Here is a 20177-nt window from a genome sequence, read left to right as displayed (position 1 = left end):
GGGGGGGGGGGGGGGGGGGGGAAGCAGCATTGTCAGGCTGCTTCCACTCAGCCATTTAAATTGACCAATAAAAGAATTGAGTAGCTAAACAAGAAAGAATACTATAATCATTCAGAATTTAGACATGGGATCAAGGTGAATCTATTTAGTAGTGAGCCTTCTATCCATATTCTCCTTTTGTAAACTATGGTATATTTAAAGAGCGCCTTGCTTGTGTCCCTTATCTTGATGGTCCCTTCAATAAGAAAACCCAAATAGTCCAGTCTCTAAATTATTTAACATAATAATTTACTCTGTTTTGTATTCTCTGAATAATTTATTGCTAAATAATAATATTCCTTCTCTGTTTTAGCAAATCCTGAATAACAGCATTCTAAGAGACAGATTTATAGTACGATTGATCTGGCTAGCCATGAGTTAATTTGGATATTAGCAGTTTTCGGGTCAAGCAGAATACAGTAAAAAATATTTAGCAATCAGTATAAATATAGCACTGTGTTTTGTTTTTTAAAAAAAATTTTTAAAGCTCTGTGCTAGGTGTTAACACTCTGGCAGAAATTTTCATATTATTTTTCATTAGTTAAAAGCAGTTTTTGCAGTGGGTAATTACTAATCTTGACCAGAAATAGCCTTTATTACCAAAGGGAATGCTATATAATAAAAAAACTTGTAATTTTTAATAAAAACCATTAAAATTTTTGTCTTGTTATGCTGGGTTCTTTTTTCTAAATATGAACATCACTATCATCAAAAATATTTTATTAGTAAAGCTCTGTGCTAATGTCTGTTATGACTAGTTTAGTAAGAATAGTAATATAGCATTTAATTTACATATTATTCATTTGGCATGTCCTGTATTGTTTTATTGAGTTGTTACATATCTCATGAATTGTAATTTATGCTTTGCCAACTCAGCAAGGGTAAAAAACTTTAACTTTTTTGATTCTCCTAAACTGCTATATGCATAGTAAATGCTAAATATTTGATAAACTCTTTATGATTGTTTTGAAAAATATTTGTATCTCACATATTTACTATTTAATGCAAATATTTTATGGCAAACTAGACTATTTAGGTTTCTATTTATATATATATTTTTTGCAGTTTCTCAAAATCAGCCATCATAAGAAATCCCTAGACAAGATTTAATTTATTCACATGCAATTAACTAGCAATTGCGTAAAAATTGTTTCAGTGCCTAAATTACATATTTAGCTTGTACATATATAAAGGGCAGGACACTAATACCAACTTTAACTTCTTATTTTATCAAATTTAAATTTTGCTAACGTATAGAATTGGTGAAAGTTAGAATGTGTTTGAAAAGTAATTAGTAGAGATCAGTTTGTCAACAAGCATTTTTTGAGTACCCATTGTAAGTGAAACCATATGTTAGACTCAAAAGAAGAGAATAAGATTTGGATTTGATTTTCACGTCTAAATTTTAGAACTTGTTCTGTGTGTGCTTCTGCATGCGTGAGTGCGTGCGTGCGTGCGTGCGTGTGTGTGTGTGTGTGTGTGTGTGTGTGTGTGTGTGTGTGTGTGGTGGAGGTACAATTAAGATAAACCTGAAAAATAAAAGTTGAATTTAGTAGGTCACAATTTTTCTTTTTTTAAAAAAATTAACAACCCCCCCCCCCCCCAGAGGGAAGAAAAAGTAACTTTTTCAGATTTCAAATTCGCTTGGAATTAAAGTAACTAGCCAGGCAAATGGCAATTTCCTATACATTATAAGACAGCTAAATTATCCTTTAAATGGCATCTATGTTTTGAAGAATTGAGAACAAAACCCAGCCGAATGCAAGGAATATTTAGAAGACTTTTATATCTGCACAAAGGACTGAAGATGCTCACAAATCTATAGATGTTGTGTTTGTCGTGGAACTTTTAGCTCCCCTTTGTATTTAGCCATTTTTCTTACCCATTACATTACTTAGTAATTGCTTTACTAGCATTTTTGGACAGGTGCAGGAGAAGAGACTGAAAAAACACAAGGATTCCTTTTTGCTACTTTATTTTTATAGAGTTTTGAGAGAAGAAAAATCAAAGCTGTAATTAAAGTCTGGGGGATTTTTCAATTAACCAAGTTATTGTGTTCTGTATTAGCTTAATGTGGAATATTGGAATTCAACTTTAGCTAGCAAAGAAGGTATTTTCAGTTAGATTAGAAAAGGGGATGTATTCTTTGAGACAATCGTAAGGTGCAGTAACCATATTTCTCAAAAATCCCATGCTTAGGGTAGCTACCCTAAGTACATTTTACTAGGTTTTGTTTTCTGGTTTTTTTTTCAGATGACAATGTAACTATTTGTGATTTATTCTAGAGTCTTGTAAAGGTATTTATTTTCTGCTATGCAAGGATTTCAGGGCCTGAGGTTTAATTCATTAGTCAGACTCTGTGTTGATCAGTCCATTAGTACATATTTTTCTCTATCATCTCTCTATACCACAGCACGATTCAATTTCTGTTTAGAGCCAGAATATCTCAAGGAATGAGGTCACTGAATGATTTAAGCCATTCTCTTCTGTTTTGAAATAGAAAACAAATACTTTAGCAATCTAATTATTAAGCAAAATAAGAGAAATCAAAATGAGTTAAGAAGAATTTTTTTCCCAAAATATTTAACGTTCAAAGTGCTTAGTTTTTCTTGGAGAAAGAAAATTTTTTTGACTTTGCTGCCACCTCATGGCAAAGGTAGTAATCAGGGGCTTATAGAAATATAGTACTAGAAAAAAAGACCGCGAAGAAGTTATAGTAAACATGAGTTTGCCTTGCTCATGTAGTAATATTTACTCATTTGTCCTTTAACCTAAGTTTAAGAGCCTCATCACAATTTCATTTCAGCAATTACATCATAGTTTTCTTGTTGACTTTCTCAGTTTCCTTGATAGCTGTTGGACTAGATAGTGCTACAAAATCATTATTTTTCTTTAATATGCAATAATATTTACACCACAGGAATAATGTTTGTATCACAGTTCTTCTGCGACCCAGCCCTGGTGAGGACACAACAAATTATTTAACTTCTCTGTGCCTCAGTTTCCTCAAACATGAAACAGAAATGGTAACATCTATCTATTTTATAGGATTGATGTGAAAATAATTAAAATAATGTATTTAAATGGCTTGCCATAGTGTCTTACCTTAATACTGACTCACTATCTAATATATCATATTTTCAATAAATCTGGTGTTAAGAACTTAGGAGATACTCACTTTAATACACATTGATAAATCAATTAGTTTTATAGATTTAAATTTAATTTGTAAAGACACAAATTTAAAAAGTGGCTTATGTTCAAATTTTACATAATATAAATCTTTGATATTTCTCACTACTTATCCAAACAGAATTCAAAAAGCAAAATATAATTAAGTCTTTTAAATCACTGTGAGAGCCATAAATGAAAAAGATTCAGCATCTCAACTGCTGCTTATCAGAAGATGTTAGTTTTCTGAAAGAAATATGTCCAGTTTTTTTCTTAATGGCTCCATTTACTTTACTTCCTCTGGCAGGAATGCAAATCATTGCATGGAGAGTATGTTGGACGAGCCTGTGGACACGATCACCCATATGTTCCAGATGTTTTATTTTGGTCAGTGATCCTGTTCTTTTCCACAGTTACTATGTCAGCCACCCTGAAGCAGTTCAAGACTAGCCGATATTTTCCAACCAAGGTACTTAGACTGCAATTTTCCTGATCTAAATGTAAACGAACATACAATATGTTTTGGAGCCCTATGTGTTTTAGAACAAAAGAAAGAGAAACTAATCTAACAAAAGAAGCCATGAGAAGGGTTTTGTGTGAGTGAGCTGCCAAGTTAGGGGGGTTGAGGTAAGAGGGGTAAAGAGAAAGTGTTTTGTGATAAAGAGGCAGGGATGCACATGCCCTGCAGGCTTTTCTCCTAACTACAAACCCCAAGGATCAAGTCCCACTCTCACTTACGTTTGTGGAAATTCAAAGCACACACTGCATTACCGATTGTCACTTTCTTGCTCAGTGAACAGTGGGAACTATTCCAGCCTGACAGATACCTCAGAGGAACCACCGTTACATTTTCTAATTGGGAAAGCCCCCGCAAGACTCATTGGAACACTATTCTCTTTTTTGTTTTTTAAAGCGTCAGTCCCTCCCCCTAACCCACCACATTTGCATCTGCATATTTGGAAAGGAAAGTAAACAGAGAAACAGCTTAGTTCAATATTTAACACCGCAATGTAACACCTATATGTCTGATTCAGCCAAAAAAAGAAAAAAAAGAAGAAACAAGGAAACAAGCTTTTTAGAGAGGAACTATCGATTGTGACCAATATCACACTCTGGGACAATGTTTTTTTGTAGCCTCGTCCATCCCTAAGGTAGAATATTCATTTCTTTCCCCCAAAAGCTTTGTCTGAGTAACACAAAATTATTTTTTGTAAGTGGGAACAATAATCTTAACCATTTTTTTGTGTCTGTTTGTATGTATGTCATAAAGGCATCCTAAAAGAAACCAGATCTTATTGATACTTATATAAGGATATTTGCTCAAATTTGGCTTTGTAAATGAGAAATGGCTTTAAAAACTGGCTTAGATAGAATAAAATTTAAGTTTGCCCACTCTGTTGGCACATTCCCAGTTGTCATACTTACATCATAGATAAACTAACTAAAACATTAAGCTTCCTCAATGAAAATAGATCATTTTATCCTGCCTGAGGTTTATCATGTTGAGATGTTACCTGTATGACAGCGAGTCCTAAAATTTAGCCAAATTGTGGCTATGCAAACTTATTCTGTTTTCTAAATTTTCACACACTTGGGTTCATAATAAACTTAGATTTTAAATAAATATTGAAAACAGCACAACTCTCAATGTAGCTGTTCCATAATGCTTCATTCTGGAAAGTTTGAATGTGTACCCTTCTTAACGACAGATATATATAAATATATATTCAGGTTCTGACAGAGCTAATGGTAATATTATAGTAGGCATAAAATGTAATATTATGATATTATGTCATAAAGTGTTTATAAAGTGTGACTCTAGATTATGTTCCTGAGTATTCCTTGATATTTATAGCTCCCTCAAGTGACAAGTGTTTTCATTATTTTTAGGTTCGATCCATAGTGAGTGACTTTGCTGTCTTTCTTACAATTCTGTGTATGGTTTTAATTGACTATGCCATTGGGATCCCATCTCCAAAACTGCAAGTGCCAAGTGTTTTCAAGGTGAATTTATCATAGCACTTACTACCTATCTCTCCATCTCTATAGCTCTAATCTTCATTTAGATGATGTCTTTAACCCTAGTACCTGAGATTTTTATAAGAATCTAAAGAATATAAATTAACAGAGCAGTAAATAAAATGCACACAGCATAACTGAAATTTTGGTCTAAATTTTAAAAAATGAGTCATAAAAATAGAAAACTAAAAGTTGCTTGAAAAAAATTCCTGTTAACTACCCCAGCTGGAATATCTATACATGACACTCCTAAAAGATAAAGAAGCATTTTGAAATCAGGAGAAATACATTATCTTAATGCAGAATTGGATAACGGATAGGCTTGAAAAACAGACAAAACTAGGTCTGGAATAGAATGCTGACCATGGTACTAATGAGATATATGACCTTGGACCACTTACTTAACCTCTTTGAGCTTTAGTTTTTTTCATCTGCCAAACAGGGCTGGAGACTTCCTCACAGGGCTGTTCTCGGAATGAATTCCTTTGAGACTCATCTTACTTAGCAGCCGTGTTTAGAACCTTTCCCTGAGCTTCTGATATGACCAAGTATCTTTATTTCATTTTTTGTACAATATTTTGTACACACATCTAAAATAACAGTTACATCAAATTGAAATATTCTGTTTATATCTCAGTCTCAGATTCTAAACTGAAAGAAGACTCTGACCTATTTATCTTTGTATTTCAGTTTGAGCACAGTGGGCAATGTGCTATTTTTCAACATGAATTAATTTGCCAATAGTAAATGGCAAATATTAATATTATTTTATTTAATATAGGTATTAAATTAAAAACACAGATTAAAAACAAGGATTTTTTTGAGCCAGTCTGTCAGAGTTCAAATCCCTTTTCTACCACTTACTAGCTTTAGGACCTTGGGCAATTTACTGTATCTCTCTATGCTTCAATTTCCTTATCCATATCATATTTTTTAAGGTGTTGTGAAGAAAAAAATGAGTTAAAATATTTATAGCACTTAGATTGGTGCCTGCTTATAAATGCTTATAAATGTGAGTATAATTATGATCAATAATATGAGCCCACTCAGCTGTTGAGCCCACCCAGCTCATCAGCTTCTAATTAGGGCTTTCCTGGTAGCATCTTAAGAAGTTGATTTGATATGGTATTCATTAATCCAGCTGGTAACTATGTACATTCTTTTTTTTTTATAGCCCACCAGAGATGATCGTGGCTGGTTTGTTACACCTTTAGGTCCAAATCCATGGTGGACAGTAATAGCTGCTATTATTCCGGCTTTGCTTTGTACTATTCTAATTTTTATGGACCAACAGATTACAGCTGTCATCATCAACAGAAAAGAGCATAAGCTAAAGGTATATTTTAACATCCACTTTAATGTAAATAATTCTGATGTAAAGGATATGAATTGATGTTCTTTAGACTTTGCCTGTATTCTGTATTCATTTGTACAGTGAGATATTAAAATAATGTTTTCAGGTTCATAATTTTTACTGTTTTACAAGATACTTTGTTTTACAATGAGATGAAAATTTGTTTGTAGCACTTTTCTGAGCTCTAAAGTCTAAAACCTTACCTTCAAAGCTTAAAATAAAATTGTCAAAGTTATAAATTTACCATGTTTAGCACGTTTTAATGAAATAACAAACTTTTCTGGTGAAGTACAAATTTACCAACTTGTCTTACATCTGCGATTCCTCTGTTCCTCTCCTTGACCCTAAGTATGTCTATTACATTGCATTCATTATTAGAACAAATTATATCTTCAGATATTTCTTATTTTAATTATTATTCTTCCTATAATGCCTATAAGAGCAAAACCCAGCCATAAATGTTATAGCTTGTAAGTGACATCTTTCAGTTTTATTTTAATTTTCAATAACTTTTTTTTTTTACAAAGGGAATTACTAAATATGGATATATTTTATTTATTATATTCTGACCCTGTCATTTTGCAATTGTAAATAATTAAAGTTGTTCACTGATATGCAATTTTTCTGAGATATGTAATGTGAACACTATCACAGGAATATGTTAAATATGATCAACAAAATCATCGAATGGTTTAAAATAATCTGAATCAAGCCTTGTAAAAGAGAACATGCACAATCTCATTTTGTTCTGGTATCATAGGGGAATTGCCAGCTATTTTCACATACTCTTAATCTCTAGGGGGAAAAAAATTATTGTCAGAGCAACAGAAACTATGCTTTATAGGATTTTATAAGTATGTTAGAAGTATTTGTAAAAATCTGATTAAACTATTTGATGGGATATAATAAGGAAATGAATTGTATAAGAAAGCTGAATTATTTGAAATAAATCTTACTAGGAAGCAATTTTGTGTGTATGTTGGCAAGAATGTACCTGCCTTAAAACAAAGAGCATTCTTCATTCTCTTTGTAGAAAGTAACTTAAAAGTATAAAAAACCTTTTTAAAATGTTTATTCACTTGTGGTTTTTGTCAGATAAAATGTCTAAATATTAAAGATATATTTTACAAAATTATATTATAAAGTCTTAGGAACTAGACCAGTGGTGTACTGATACATGTTTAATAATCATCTCTCTGTGTAAAAAATAAGAAGAGAGAAGCCGATATCCATGGTGTGAATATTCCAACCATGGCTCATTTCAAGCTACCAATGTGATATCAACTAGCAGGAAAATTTTCTAAAATTAAATGGTTGACTCTCATAAGTCTATATGGGTTGGCTTCAAAACACTACTTAACTAAGCCATTCAATATTGGAAATTTTGCATTACTTCTCAAAATAAGGAATTTATATTTCTATGTTTAATAACCTAGTTATTTAATATCAATAGCTTTAAAATGTTATTTGCTTTTAGCATATCAACCTTCTGCAAAAGCAGATATCATCATGACTTTATTTTAAAATTACAGTTAATTAAATAGATCTATAAAACAAGTTTAAGCCCTTTATGTTGAATATTGTGTTACTCTGCTACATTTTTCTAAGATACCTATTTTTTTAAGCTGAGAGCTTATCTATTTTTCTGATTATAGAGTAGTATATGATTTCTGTTTAAAAAACAGGTAATATAAAATAGTTTAGAAAGTGAAAAACACTATAAATTCATTACCCAAAGATAACATTTTTTATAATTTTGATATATATATACCCCAATATATATTTTCATATTTTGTATGGTGCTTGTTTTGTTTTTTTTTCACATAAGAACATCATCGTGGTAATCATCCATATCAACAATATAAATCTTAATTACCATTTTTAGTGGCTATATATATTTCATTGTATGACAGTGTTTTAAAATGAACTAAAAGATGCCTGCTTAAGGAAGAAAGTAATATGATCACTGTTTACCTTTCAAAGGAATTTTTTTTTTTTAGCCTTTATAAATTAGGCAGAAATCTCACTGACTTTGCTGAAAAATTATTCTGTGTAAAGGCCATCAATTAAACTGATTCAGGCAATATTTTTTCTAAATATTAATGGATTCATATTAAAACAAAATAAGGAAGTGAATGAAGATTTGTTGAGAGTGATATTACCACTCTGGCCATTCTGTGTCCTTGCTCTTTCCATGTCTTTCAATTTTATAAAACGCGTAGCACTTGGCTCCTCATTCTTTGTGAGCCTATATACGCCCTTGACATTGACAGCCCTCCCAAAGCTCCAGCTGATAAAATACTAATTTCCCCCCTTATGTATAGTGCGAAATAACTAAAATGTAGTAAAACATTCTTTAAGTGGTTTTTTTCAAGTACTTGCATATGTAGAATTAAGTGCAGAACTAAAGCTTTGAATATTTTTGTCACTGAAATAAACCTGAGACTACATTACTAAACCTTTTGTATTGTACAAATAAATGACTATGTAGTCAAAAGTTTCATATTTTTGACCTTTAACACCCTGGATGTAGTCAACAATAGGGCAAATCTGGCTTAATCGTAAACTGTTATATTGCCACAAGTAGAAGAGTCAATCTGTTTTGGCTGCTATGAGTCTGAGCACTCCATCCTCCTTCTTGAATATGAATATTTTCAAAGCAAGATCCTTCCAGTAGAGACATATTTTATCTACACTAAATCCTTTTTGGGGGCCTGTAGCCCTTGTCTTATATAAGCTTCAGTGTAGTGTGGTCTGGCGCTGCTGATTTTCCTGTTAATAACAAAAGTACACCTTATCAGAATATTATTTACTCAGAGTAACGGTTTGTTCCATAGATATTCTCCTCACCTGTTGCTTCACTGAAATGTTTGCAAAGTCTTCTGGCTTTGACTTGAACCACATTTTCACAAAAAGATGTGTTTCTTGAGTATATCCCCAGACCACAAGTTAACCACATTTTCAGCTTTTACTAATTTTTTTTTCTCACTTGAAACCCCATTTTTGCCTTGGTTGGAACATTCCCTAAAATAGTTTAAAGAATTGTGTTTTCTAATATCTGTGTCAAGCACCTGCTAGACTCTACATTATGTAAATAAGTGTAGGTCATATGTCCAAGTCACCTCAGAATTCATCATTTTGTTTTTTATCTCTCCTAAAATTATATTTTAGATCTTCTCATTTTTTTTCACCTCTGCTGCCAGAACTAATAATTGTTTTTTTTCAGACAATGTTTCTCATGCCAATAAAGTTGTTTTTTTAATCATTTCGTGAATGTTACTAGGTATGCAATAAAGCTGTGTTGAACTGCATAGGCTAAGCCTAACTCACTGGCTAAGTGACTTACTACTCCCTGAGAACAAGGGAGCTCAAAATTAGCAAAATTCCAACTAACTGCACCTCATGATCCTTTGGGTTACTCAAGAGTGAAAGAAGCTGCAAATGTAAAAATTTAAGAATGCAGGGTATCATGTATATCATATCATATATAGATGAACCATACATATAAATCTGTATTCTCTCTAGCATGTTTTTATTGTTTCTTTCTTAGAGAAGTGGGATAGGCATAGGTTGACAGAATCCCTTTGAAAAGCATTAAAAATATCTTTCTTGTTTTTTTTAAGGCACACTCTCCAAAAGTGGAAAGGAGATACTATCTTACAGAAAAGAAAGTTTCTGTTAAGATACAACTATGGGCTTTTCTATGTGTTTCTGTAGACAGTTCAGGCTTCTTTTGACATCATTTTTAATAAACAGCAATACAATCCCGGATCATTTGAGTAAATGAATGCATTTAAGACATTCATTTGGCACCACAGCCTCTTGATGATTATGGCATTTGATATGTTCTTTTTTGCCCTCTTTGTCAGCCTGGTTCTTCATGTCAATCTATAGTCTTTTATGTGGTTAACTTGACAGATGCAGGAAATTGCTGCCAAGCTCTGAAATGAATTTTTTCAGCAGTGGCATCTGGGTATCAGATGGTCCTCTTGGCTGGCCTCTTGTCTTGCTGCATGTTGGTTTTAGTGGGGTCTGGTGTAGCATCACCTGTTGCTATGCTTCCTTTTCCTCCCATATGTCCATTTCCCGTGATTCATGGATGAATGTGAGAATAAAAGCTCTAGTTCTGTCTTTATTTGAGAAAAAAATCTATGGAAATATGTTAGAAGGTGCAGAGTTCTCTCTCTGACAAAGGGATACTTCCCTTTGGCTGGCATGCCTATCAGCTAATAATTTGGTTACAAAGACCAAGTTTCAAAGTACATTTTAAATAAAAGGCAAGAAGAAGGATGATGATTAATTAGTGAGAGCACCGGAACTGCTTTCTTTCTTTTGGTTTATGTGAAGTCGAGGTGTTCCCATTGTTGCACAACATAATCAGGGGAAATTATATTTTTGTTTTTATTATATAAATGTACATTACTAAGCCAACTTTCTAAATTTAAAAAGAGAATTATTTGCTCTGAACGAATTATTTTGTCCACTTCTAGAGATTCAGAATCTCACTGTTTACATTTGTACCATATTTTTAAAACACCCAATAAGAGCTACAGGAAATCACTGTCATGAAGAAGGCACCTGTTACAACTTCCATTCTCTCTTAGCAGTACCACGACTTTGCAATAGTGCTCCATGGGGCACCATTCACTTTATACTCCCTCCGAGGCAGGGGATACAGTAGTTAGGTCTTTCAGTGTTCTATATCCTTCTTACTCTGGAGTCCCTGGGACAAAATACTCCCCTAACTGCTTAAGACATTATCCTTTAATGGGACTAAAATTTGAGTTCTGTGAAACTACTTTTTCCAAAATGTTTTGCAAAAGGGCTAAGGGACCATGTTATGGCCCTGGTGAAGGTTCTTTCTGTGACTTTTTGGTTATGCTGACACAAGGATAGTTTCCCTTCCCACTCTCCAGCTGTAATGAATGAAAATATTTTCTGAGTTACTTGCAAAGAGTTTTTAGAGTCATATTCATCAGGGAAATTGAGTTTAGACATGCTAGTGAACTGTAGCATTGCCCCAGCTAGGCCAACTGAAAGAAGGGTACCAGTGAATTGGTGACTACCTAGAAGGAAGAGTCCTTAGGTGGATATCTTCCATTTTCTTCTCACTGTTGTCTCCTGCACTTTTATAATACGGCATTGATAAGCAAAAGGCAAGAAGTACCATAGACTTTAAGAATCTTTTTCTCAATAAGAAACAATTAACAACAACAACAAAAAAAACTGGAAAAAAACACTGCCGTGACAAATATGCCACAAATACTCAGTATGTTTCATACTCCTGGCCATATGAACATTCATATCTACAAACTGTTTGCAATTTGATAAAACTGCCTCTAAAAAATCCAAAATTATTCTTCCAAAAGAATTAGTAATTTCTGATCATAATCATAGTAACAATTTTAACTGCTATATCTATTTTTAAATTATACTTATTCAATTTAATTCTAAGAGATATTTCATTGATGTATATTTCCTTTTTAAAGTCAGTTTGTAACTTTTATTGATTGTTTATTGTGTGCCAATGATTGTGCTAATAACTATGGAAAATATTGAGAAATTTTATGGTAAGTTAGCTGCCCTTAAGAAACATATAGTTTTATTGAGGATCCTTGAAAGAAAATAAGGACAAAAGAAAAGCTTATTGTTCAACCACTAGGATGTAATAGTACCTAACATTTACTGGGTGCATACTATACAGCAGACATTATTTTAAATGATTTGCAAAATTAAAAATGTACTTTCACAAAAAAAAATGTACTTTCACAACAACCCAATAAGGTGCCTATTATCATTGTCACCATTTTTTTAGATATAGGAAAAGGGACACTAGATGTTAAGTGATTTGCCCAAGGTCACTGGTTGAGCCAGCATTTGACCCCAGGCAGTCTGTCACCAGAACCTATACTCTTAACCATTTTATTATACTGCCTCTCAGGAAGTAGTCATTAAAGTTTAAAAATAAGAGTTGGAACATAAAATAGACCAAGCTTCTGCTACTTCTGAGGCTTTATATTTTCAATTTTTATGGGGCATAGAGGGAGAGGATAACAGTGCTCATCCCCATCTTTGATATCTCTCCTCAGAGAGACCTACCGAATCACTGTATCCAAGAGAGCAGTCTCCATACACCCCATTGCACCTGTTTTTCTTCATTGGTCCTAGGAAGCAATTAAGTTTGCAACACTTGGAGGTCAGTAAGAATGGAACAGAATCAGAGAGGATATAGAAAATACAAAAACTATCATTTTACGGAGAGGCTGTATTTTTCTAGTGCTGAAACTGAAACAAATGAGACCAAGATAGCACCATAATAAGATTAAAATGAGTATATATAAGGGAGTGTAGGCTCTATGATATTCTTTTTCTCAATAAAAGCCACCCATTAAGACAAAAGAGGGCAATTGGAAATTGAGTGTTTCAGAAGTTTTTCTCCAGGAGATCTGATATAAAGACTTCTTGGGTGTTGTCAGGAAGTGGTTTCTATTTGCAATCAGGCCATCCTTAGCTTTGTTGTTGATACAGTTACTTTTCTTTCTTTCTTTCCTTGTTTCTTTCTTTAACAGAAAGGTTGTGGGTACCATCTGGATCTGTTAATGGTTGCTGTCATGCTCGGGGTGTGCTCCATCATGGGCCTGCCATGGTTTGTGGCTGCCACAGTCCTCTCCATCACTCATGTCAATAGCCTAAAACTGGAATCAGAATGTTCAGCTCCAGGAGAACAACCCAAATTTCTTGGCATTCGGGAGCAAAGGGTTACTGGGCTTATGATTTTTATTCTTATGGGTTCATCAGTCTTTATGACAGGTATTCTGAAGGTAATAAAATCTGCTTTTATGAATTTGAGAGAAGGCAGGCTATATTTATCATCATTTAAACATTTCATTTGAATCTAAGCCATAAATTTGCAAATATTGTGTGGTATATGATGAAAGTGATACATTTCTTTACCATGTTTATATAATTCTTCTTAACCTAAAGGAGGGAAATTATGTCCTAAATTTTAGAATCCTTAAATACATAAATATTTAGTCTGGTAAAGTAAAAATGTAATGTTTATGTTATTATAGCAATTTTGAAATGGTGATTAAGCAATGGGAAAAAAGTCACTCATTTGTGACTGACTTGTGACTTGAATTTACTGCAAGCATACACAAAGTAAAGTTTTTATTTTCTTGTCAGTGGACAGATATATTAGCAATTAATATTACCTTTTATAAGATAGGGGTAAAAAGATGAGCACAATCATGGTTACGGTCACATATGCAGTTTTGTATTTTAAATGCGCCATAAAACTACTGCATGGAGTCATCATTGCATATACTTATTTTTTCATACTTAAAATAATTGAATCCATTTTGAAGAGCATTAAAGAGTAATTATTTTGTCACTTAATTTTGGCAGATATTTCCAAGGTGTGTTAATTGCATTGTAAGTTATAACTAGTTTTAGTTGCCTATAATTTGAAATTTATAATTGGATTATTTAATCAGTTACACAATTTTACTTCTATTTAATCAAGTATATTTGCAAGAATTAATTTCTATGTTTTATAAGTAATTATCTTGTAGACATAGGATGATGGTGAGCTATTCCAATAAAAAAGAAAATTTGAACAATTCACATGTTTACAAATATCTGGTATAATATAGGAACAACATGTAAATGTTAGTGTCGTTCTTCATATTGTGAAACAAAACTCAAATTGTCAGTAAAATGGCATAATATTTAATATTATTGTTCATTATGTATTTTGTGGTTTTTAAAAAAATGTTGACCTATTAAATACTTATAACAATGCTATTGTTTGTTACACCTCTTGCTGTGTAACGGAGGGGCAAAAAGATTACTCAAAGCAACATAAATGCGATGAGAAGCCTGAAGGGATTGCACCTCAGCTACTCCTCTGTTAGAAGGAGAAACTGGGTACAGCCCTGAGTCGGTTTTTGCTTCAGGTTTTATTGTAAAGACAAGGACATTACAGGAAAAGAACAGATGGTTAATCAATCATAGTAAGAACATAAAGAAATTGGCTATGTAACAATCTTCATCCAAGCATGCATGGTTCAAAATAGTTTAAACAATATACCATCAAAAGAGTCATAAATCCAAGCTAGGTGACATGCAAAAGAAACAATAGGATAATCATGAATGTGCCTGACTTCTTGAGAAACTCAAAGAGACGGCTTAAAGCAAAATGTGGAACAACCCCCATGTACTAACTAATCTAGCAAAACGTCCTTGAAAATCTTAACTCACATATTTTCCCATCATTTAAGTTTTGTTGTATTAAGGGTTATTGCCCTCAGTACAATCCCTGTTTTGTTTCAGTTCTCTTGCTCAACATTAAAGGCTTTAGACCTGTGTAAGTTTTCTTCTCACAAAATCTTCCAATGAACCCATTATATTAACAATCAGTGTATACAGTCCCTTACCTAAACAGTGATTAGAATTGATTTGGTGGGCTCTTGCCCTCTAACTATAGGCTCTTACCTCCTATCCGAGGACTTTTGTCCCATACATGCATTACCTAAAAACCCTATATGAAAAATCAACTGAGAATCAACATATACTTGATTAGAATTGATTCGGTGGGCTCTTGCCCTCTAGCTGTAGGCTCTTGCCTCCTATCTGAGGACTTTTGTCCCATACATGCACTACCTAAAAACCATATCTAATAATCAAATAGGAATCAAGATTTCTAACCCTCTACTATTATTATCATTTTTAGATATTGGGAAACTAAGGCACAGAGAACTTAAGTAACTTACCTGAGATTACAAAGCTAAAAATTGCTACAGCTGAAATTTGAACATATGTGAACATATGTCTTCTGATTCCGTAATATACTGCTTTTAAAGTACATTTTTTTCTGGGTTTTTTTTTTGTTGTTGTTGTTAAGTGCATAATAGCATGACCACATTATATTTTAAAATAATTTTTGCCTTTTCTCTAATTATTCTTTTACAGTTTATTCCCATGCCTGTACTATACGGAGTGTTTCTTTATATGGGTGCTTCATCTCTAAAGGGAATTCAGGTAAATTACTTAAAGGACTATAGGCCTATCTGTGAACACTTATCTTAAGGTATATTGATGTTATGTGACAACTAAAAAGTGACATCATCTGAGGAGGAACTTTCAAACCGCAATTACATTTCTTAAAACTATTCAGAGTTACAAAAGTTAAAGTAGATCCTCTCCAGTGTCTGAGGTTCATAATCTTAGTGTACTTTTACCTACAATAAATATATTAAAACTGTCAGAGGTTTAGATTTTACTGGCCTTTTAGAAAATTTATAGCAGTACATTTCAAGTTATATCCAAGTATTTGTAATCTTTAGCAATTTAATCATGTTTATGGACATCTAGCCATAAGAATAGAAAACAACTTTATGCACAAAGATGTAACCCATACTATTAAAATATTGGAAACAACCCAATTATCCAACACTAGTAAAATAGCTAATAGTCGTTTGTGGTACATTCACTGAAAAATGATAATTATGATGACCAAAAAAGTAGCGTGGTTAAAATGCTTATGATATAATGCAAAATGAAAAAGTACCTATCATAGGTTTATAAAGCTATGAGTTTGAGCTGAATTAAAAAGGAAGGTGGAAAAATAAAGATAGTGAGTTCCTGGATGATTTTTTTCCCTTTTGTTTACTTTCCTGTTATTATTACAATTGTATTTATAGAATTATTTTAAAAATTAATCTAAAAATAAAGATATAGAGTAAGGCAGTTTCAAATATAAAGGAAACCTTATGCATTTATTAAATAAGTATTGGTTAAATAAATATTTTAGGTGTCATATTAGTTTTCTATCATTGCCTAACAAATTACAATACAACTTGGTAATATAAAACAAACACTTATTATCTCTGGAGGTCATGGGTTTGGGAGCAGATGAGCCAAGTGGTTCTGGTTCAAGATGTCTTATGTGGTTGCTGTGAGGAGGTAGACAAGGGCCACAACCATCAGAAGCCTTGATAGGGCTGGAGGATCTACTTGCAAGACAGCTTATCACACAGCTGTGGGCAATAGGCATCAGTCTCTGTTTGGTTGTTGGTAGGAGGTCTCAGTTTTTTGCCACAAGGGCATCTCCATAGTTTACTTATGTGTCCTCACAACATGGAAGCTAACTCCCTCAGAGAGCGAGTAAGGATCAAATCAGTGCCTTTTGACTTAGTCTCCAAAATCACACATGGCCACTTCTACTTTCTTCTATTTGTTAGAAGTGAGTCACTAAGTCCAACTTGCACCCAAGCGGAGGGAAATTAGACTTCATCTCTTGAAGGAAAGAGTATCAAAGAGTCTGTGGACACATTTTAAAATCTCCACAGGTGTGTTCTACATCTTTACAGTGGCTGTTGACGAATTTTTCCTGAGTATTTCTTTCATGATACTGTTATGGGTTGAATAATGAGTGTTCCCTGAAAATTTATGGACACCTGGAATCTCAGAATGTGATCTTACTTGGAAATAGAATCCTTGCAGATATAATCAGATATGAATATTAATATGAGATTATCATGGGTTTAGGGTGGGCCCTAAATATGATGACTGGAGTTGTATAATAAGAGGAGAGAACACAGAAGGAAGAATGCCATGTTAAGATGGAGGAAGAGATTGGAGTTTTGCTGCCACAGCCAAGGATGCCAGAAGCCATCAGGAGCTTAAAGAGGCAAGAAAGTTTTCTCCCCTGGGGTCTTCAGAGGGAGTGTGGTCCCGACAAGATCTTGATTTTGAACTTCTGACCTCCACAACTCTGAGAGAATACATTTCTATTGTTTTAAATCACCAAGTTGTGATAATTTATTATGGCAGCCCTAGGAAACTAATACAGATTTCTACCGAAATTTGCCTTTGAATAATCTTTCTTTATAACCTAACATTATTTAGACAGAAACATTTAAAAGACTTGTCATCATCTGGCCAAGGGACACAGGATCTCTGTTCCTGAATGAATGACTGACCAGCTTCTGACTTCGGGAAAAGAAGCAGCACTTAGGACTTAGGGCAAAGCTGGATGTCAGAACTGTGGCAAATTTCAGTATGAAGTCATTGTAAGGTCATTGTACACCCAAAGTGATAGTATTATTCTATTCATCCCGACACTGGTTCAGTTAACTTGGGGGTAGGAAGATGGTTGAGAAGTGTTATGTGCTTAAATTTTACTCAAATTTGATTTAATTTGCTCATTTAAATATTTTTATGCATGAAAGTGTATTTGATAGAATTGGTTTGGTAAGGCAGATAGAGAAAAGTACTGAAGAGGTTTTATTTATTTGTTTTGCTGTTTTTTTCTTGCCTTTGGCAAAAGTTCCACTAGTACTAATTTCATCTGTACGTGAAAAGTATTTATTATTAGGCCCCAGGCTCACATAAATACAGCAGCAGAAGTTTAAGAAACAAAGTAAAATAATTTTGATAGGTTTCAACAGATTTTTCCCCCTAATTCCACTCACATTATTTTATACCCATGAAGTTTAGAATTAAATAAGGTTGCTAAGTTTTGGAATTATTTGGGGTGTGAATCTTTCAAATGAAAATTAAAGAAAACATTATCGAAGGCCCATTAATTAAGTATAATGAGTTTTAAATAACACAATGAAATAGCAAGCCAGGTCACACATTGGCAAGCAGGGTCTTACACTGACCAGGGTTAATGAAAATTGAAGTGAGCTCCAAGATCAGGCAGTTGAAATTCTTATTTGGAATTGTAGCTAACTGGGTGGGGAAATGGAGTGTTGATATTAGGACATAATAAAGGCCAAATGCAAAACTGAGAATACATTTATGATGATTATTATTAAAGTAATAATAAATGTGTCAAATATCAACAGTTCAAGGAGTATGTCACTTTGTTGTTAAATATGTTGGAGGAATCTATGTTACCTGATTGTTTGGCAATATTAAGAAACTTATTTTCTAGGCTTTTTACTGTGAAACGTGGCAGAAAAAAACAGATCACAGTGTTCTCACGAGTGCTGTTTCTGTATTCAGATATATAACCACATCTATATTCATTCCAGCACTTCAGGAATCCAAAGTAAAGCAAATGTACCATTTAAACAATAACAATTGAAGCACCCACACACTAAAGTACACTTATATAATAACATAACTTTACAAGTGTAGAAATGGTGGCTGGGAAAAATTAGTTCTACAGAAATGGAAATATTCAGTTGTAAGCCAGAGGATTTTATTTTATTTCTTCTCTATGCCCACCTCCACCATGCACCAAGTTTTATTTGTTTATTTAACTAATGACTTCTAATTTTAAGAGATATTTAGGAAATAGAAATAAAAAGACCTAATGATATGCATATGGATAGTGTGCAGAGAGCCAACCAGGAATAAGATCAGTATTTAGTGCTCAGCATAGAAGGTTTCAGTAACTGTTTTTAGAAGGTATGAATGCATGTGAATAAATGAATGGATAGTGGATGAAGTAATATATGTATGATTCTGGTTTAAATAACTCAGGGAAGAAAGGTCATGCTATGCCGTAAGATAGAGAACACAGAGGGAAAGAGGTTCATATTGAGTTTGGGATTCCTATTACACATACAAACAGGTTTGGGTAAAACAAAATGTTTTAATCCTAACACTTTGACTCCATGGACATTTGTCCCTCTGCATATTAGAATAATTTTGGAATATTTGATGAGAATTGGTTACAGTTTTCTTATAAGTTAGCGAAGAAATAAAATCTAATAGTACTCATTTGAAAACTCATAACAGATATTACTGTAGAAATGGCATGAAATAGAACAGTGACTGACAGTGATTGAAACCATTATTTTCTTGCTGGAACACTGAAAACTGCAAAAACCGGCCTGGGAAAAACTAAACAAAATGATTTATATAAAATAAAACTAAATTGCAGTAAAATTTGTTGGTAAGTAAAATGTGATTGAAGATTTAGGCTACTTGTGAAAATTTAATTTATCAAATTTGAGTTGAAAAAATTTGGTTTGCTAGATAAAATGGCCTCAAAGTCAAAGCTATAATGATAATATTATATTCTCCAAAAATAATTGTACTATATTTATGGCAAAATTGAAACAGAAATAACATTGATCCAGATGAAAATAATTTATATATGTTTTAACAGTGCAGTATAGGAAATTAATCAAGAAATTAAATTGAATTAACAAAGTTTGCTCTGGAAAACACTTTATTAACAAAAATTTATCTAGGTTAAATCTTTATATTTAATATGTTTGTGTTTGTAAAGACAGCATCAAAACCTTTCTTGGGTTTAAAAATAGTAAAGTCAAAGCAGCAGAGTCAAAAGAAGGAAGTCAAAACATTCTACTCTGCAGCTACATAGGGGTTTAGAACTCAGGAGAGAGAGAGATGAGTCAGAGATCTAGGTCTGGGGGTCATTAAAAAATACAGCCGGTCGTCTGTATTCATGGATTCTGTATCCATGGATTTAACCAACCATGGATCGAAAATATTTGGGAAAATAAGTGGACAGTTGTGTCTGTACTAAACATGTACAGACTTTTTTTTCCTTGTCATTATTCTCTAAACAATATGACAACTATTTACCTAGCATTTACATTGTATGAGG

General features: G+C 33.1%; 1 protein-coding gene across 7 annotated transcripts in view; it reads left to right on the top strand.

Moving 5' to 3' along the window:
• Nucleotides 1-20177, top strand: part of SLC4A10 (solute carrier family 4, sodium bicarbonate transporter, member 10) — a 356167-nt gene that overhangs the window by 315062 nt on the left and 20928 nt on the right. For all 7 annotated transcript variants that reach the window (XM_008590142.1, XM_008587567.1, XM_008588852.1 and 4 more), the window contains 5 exons: nt 3518-3679; nt 5101-5214; nt 6404-6565; nt 13153-13404; nt 15557-15625. In XM_008590142.1, coding sequence (XP_008588364.1) covers nt 3518-3679; nt 5101-5214; nt 6404-6565; nt 13153-13404; nt 15557-15625 — 759 coding nt within the window. The remainder of the gene's footprint in view (nt 1-3517; nt 3680-5100; nt 5215-6403; nt 6566-13152; nt 13405-15556; nt 15626-20177) is intronic.

Source organism: Galeopterus variegatus, unplaced genomic scaffold (assembly GCF_000696425.1).
Source record: "Galeopterus variegatus unplaced genomic scaffold, G_variegatus-3.0.2 Scaffold1, whole genome shotgun sequence".
Classification (NCBI taxonomy): Eukaryota; Metazoa; Chordata; class Mammalia; order Dermoptera; family Cynocephalidae; genus Galeopterus; species Galeopterus variegatus.
Note: the sequence above shows the minus strand (reverse complement) of the source record. Positions and strands in the feature narration are given on the sequence as shown.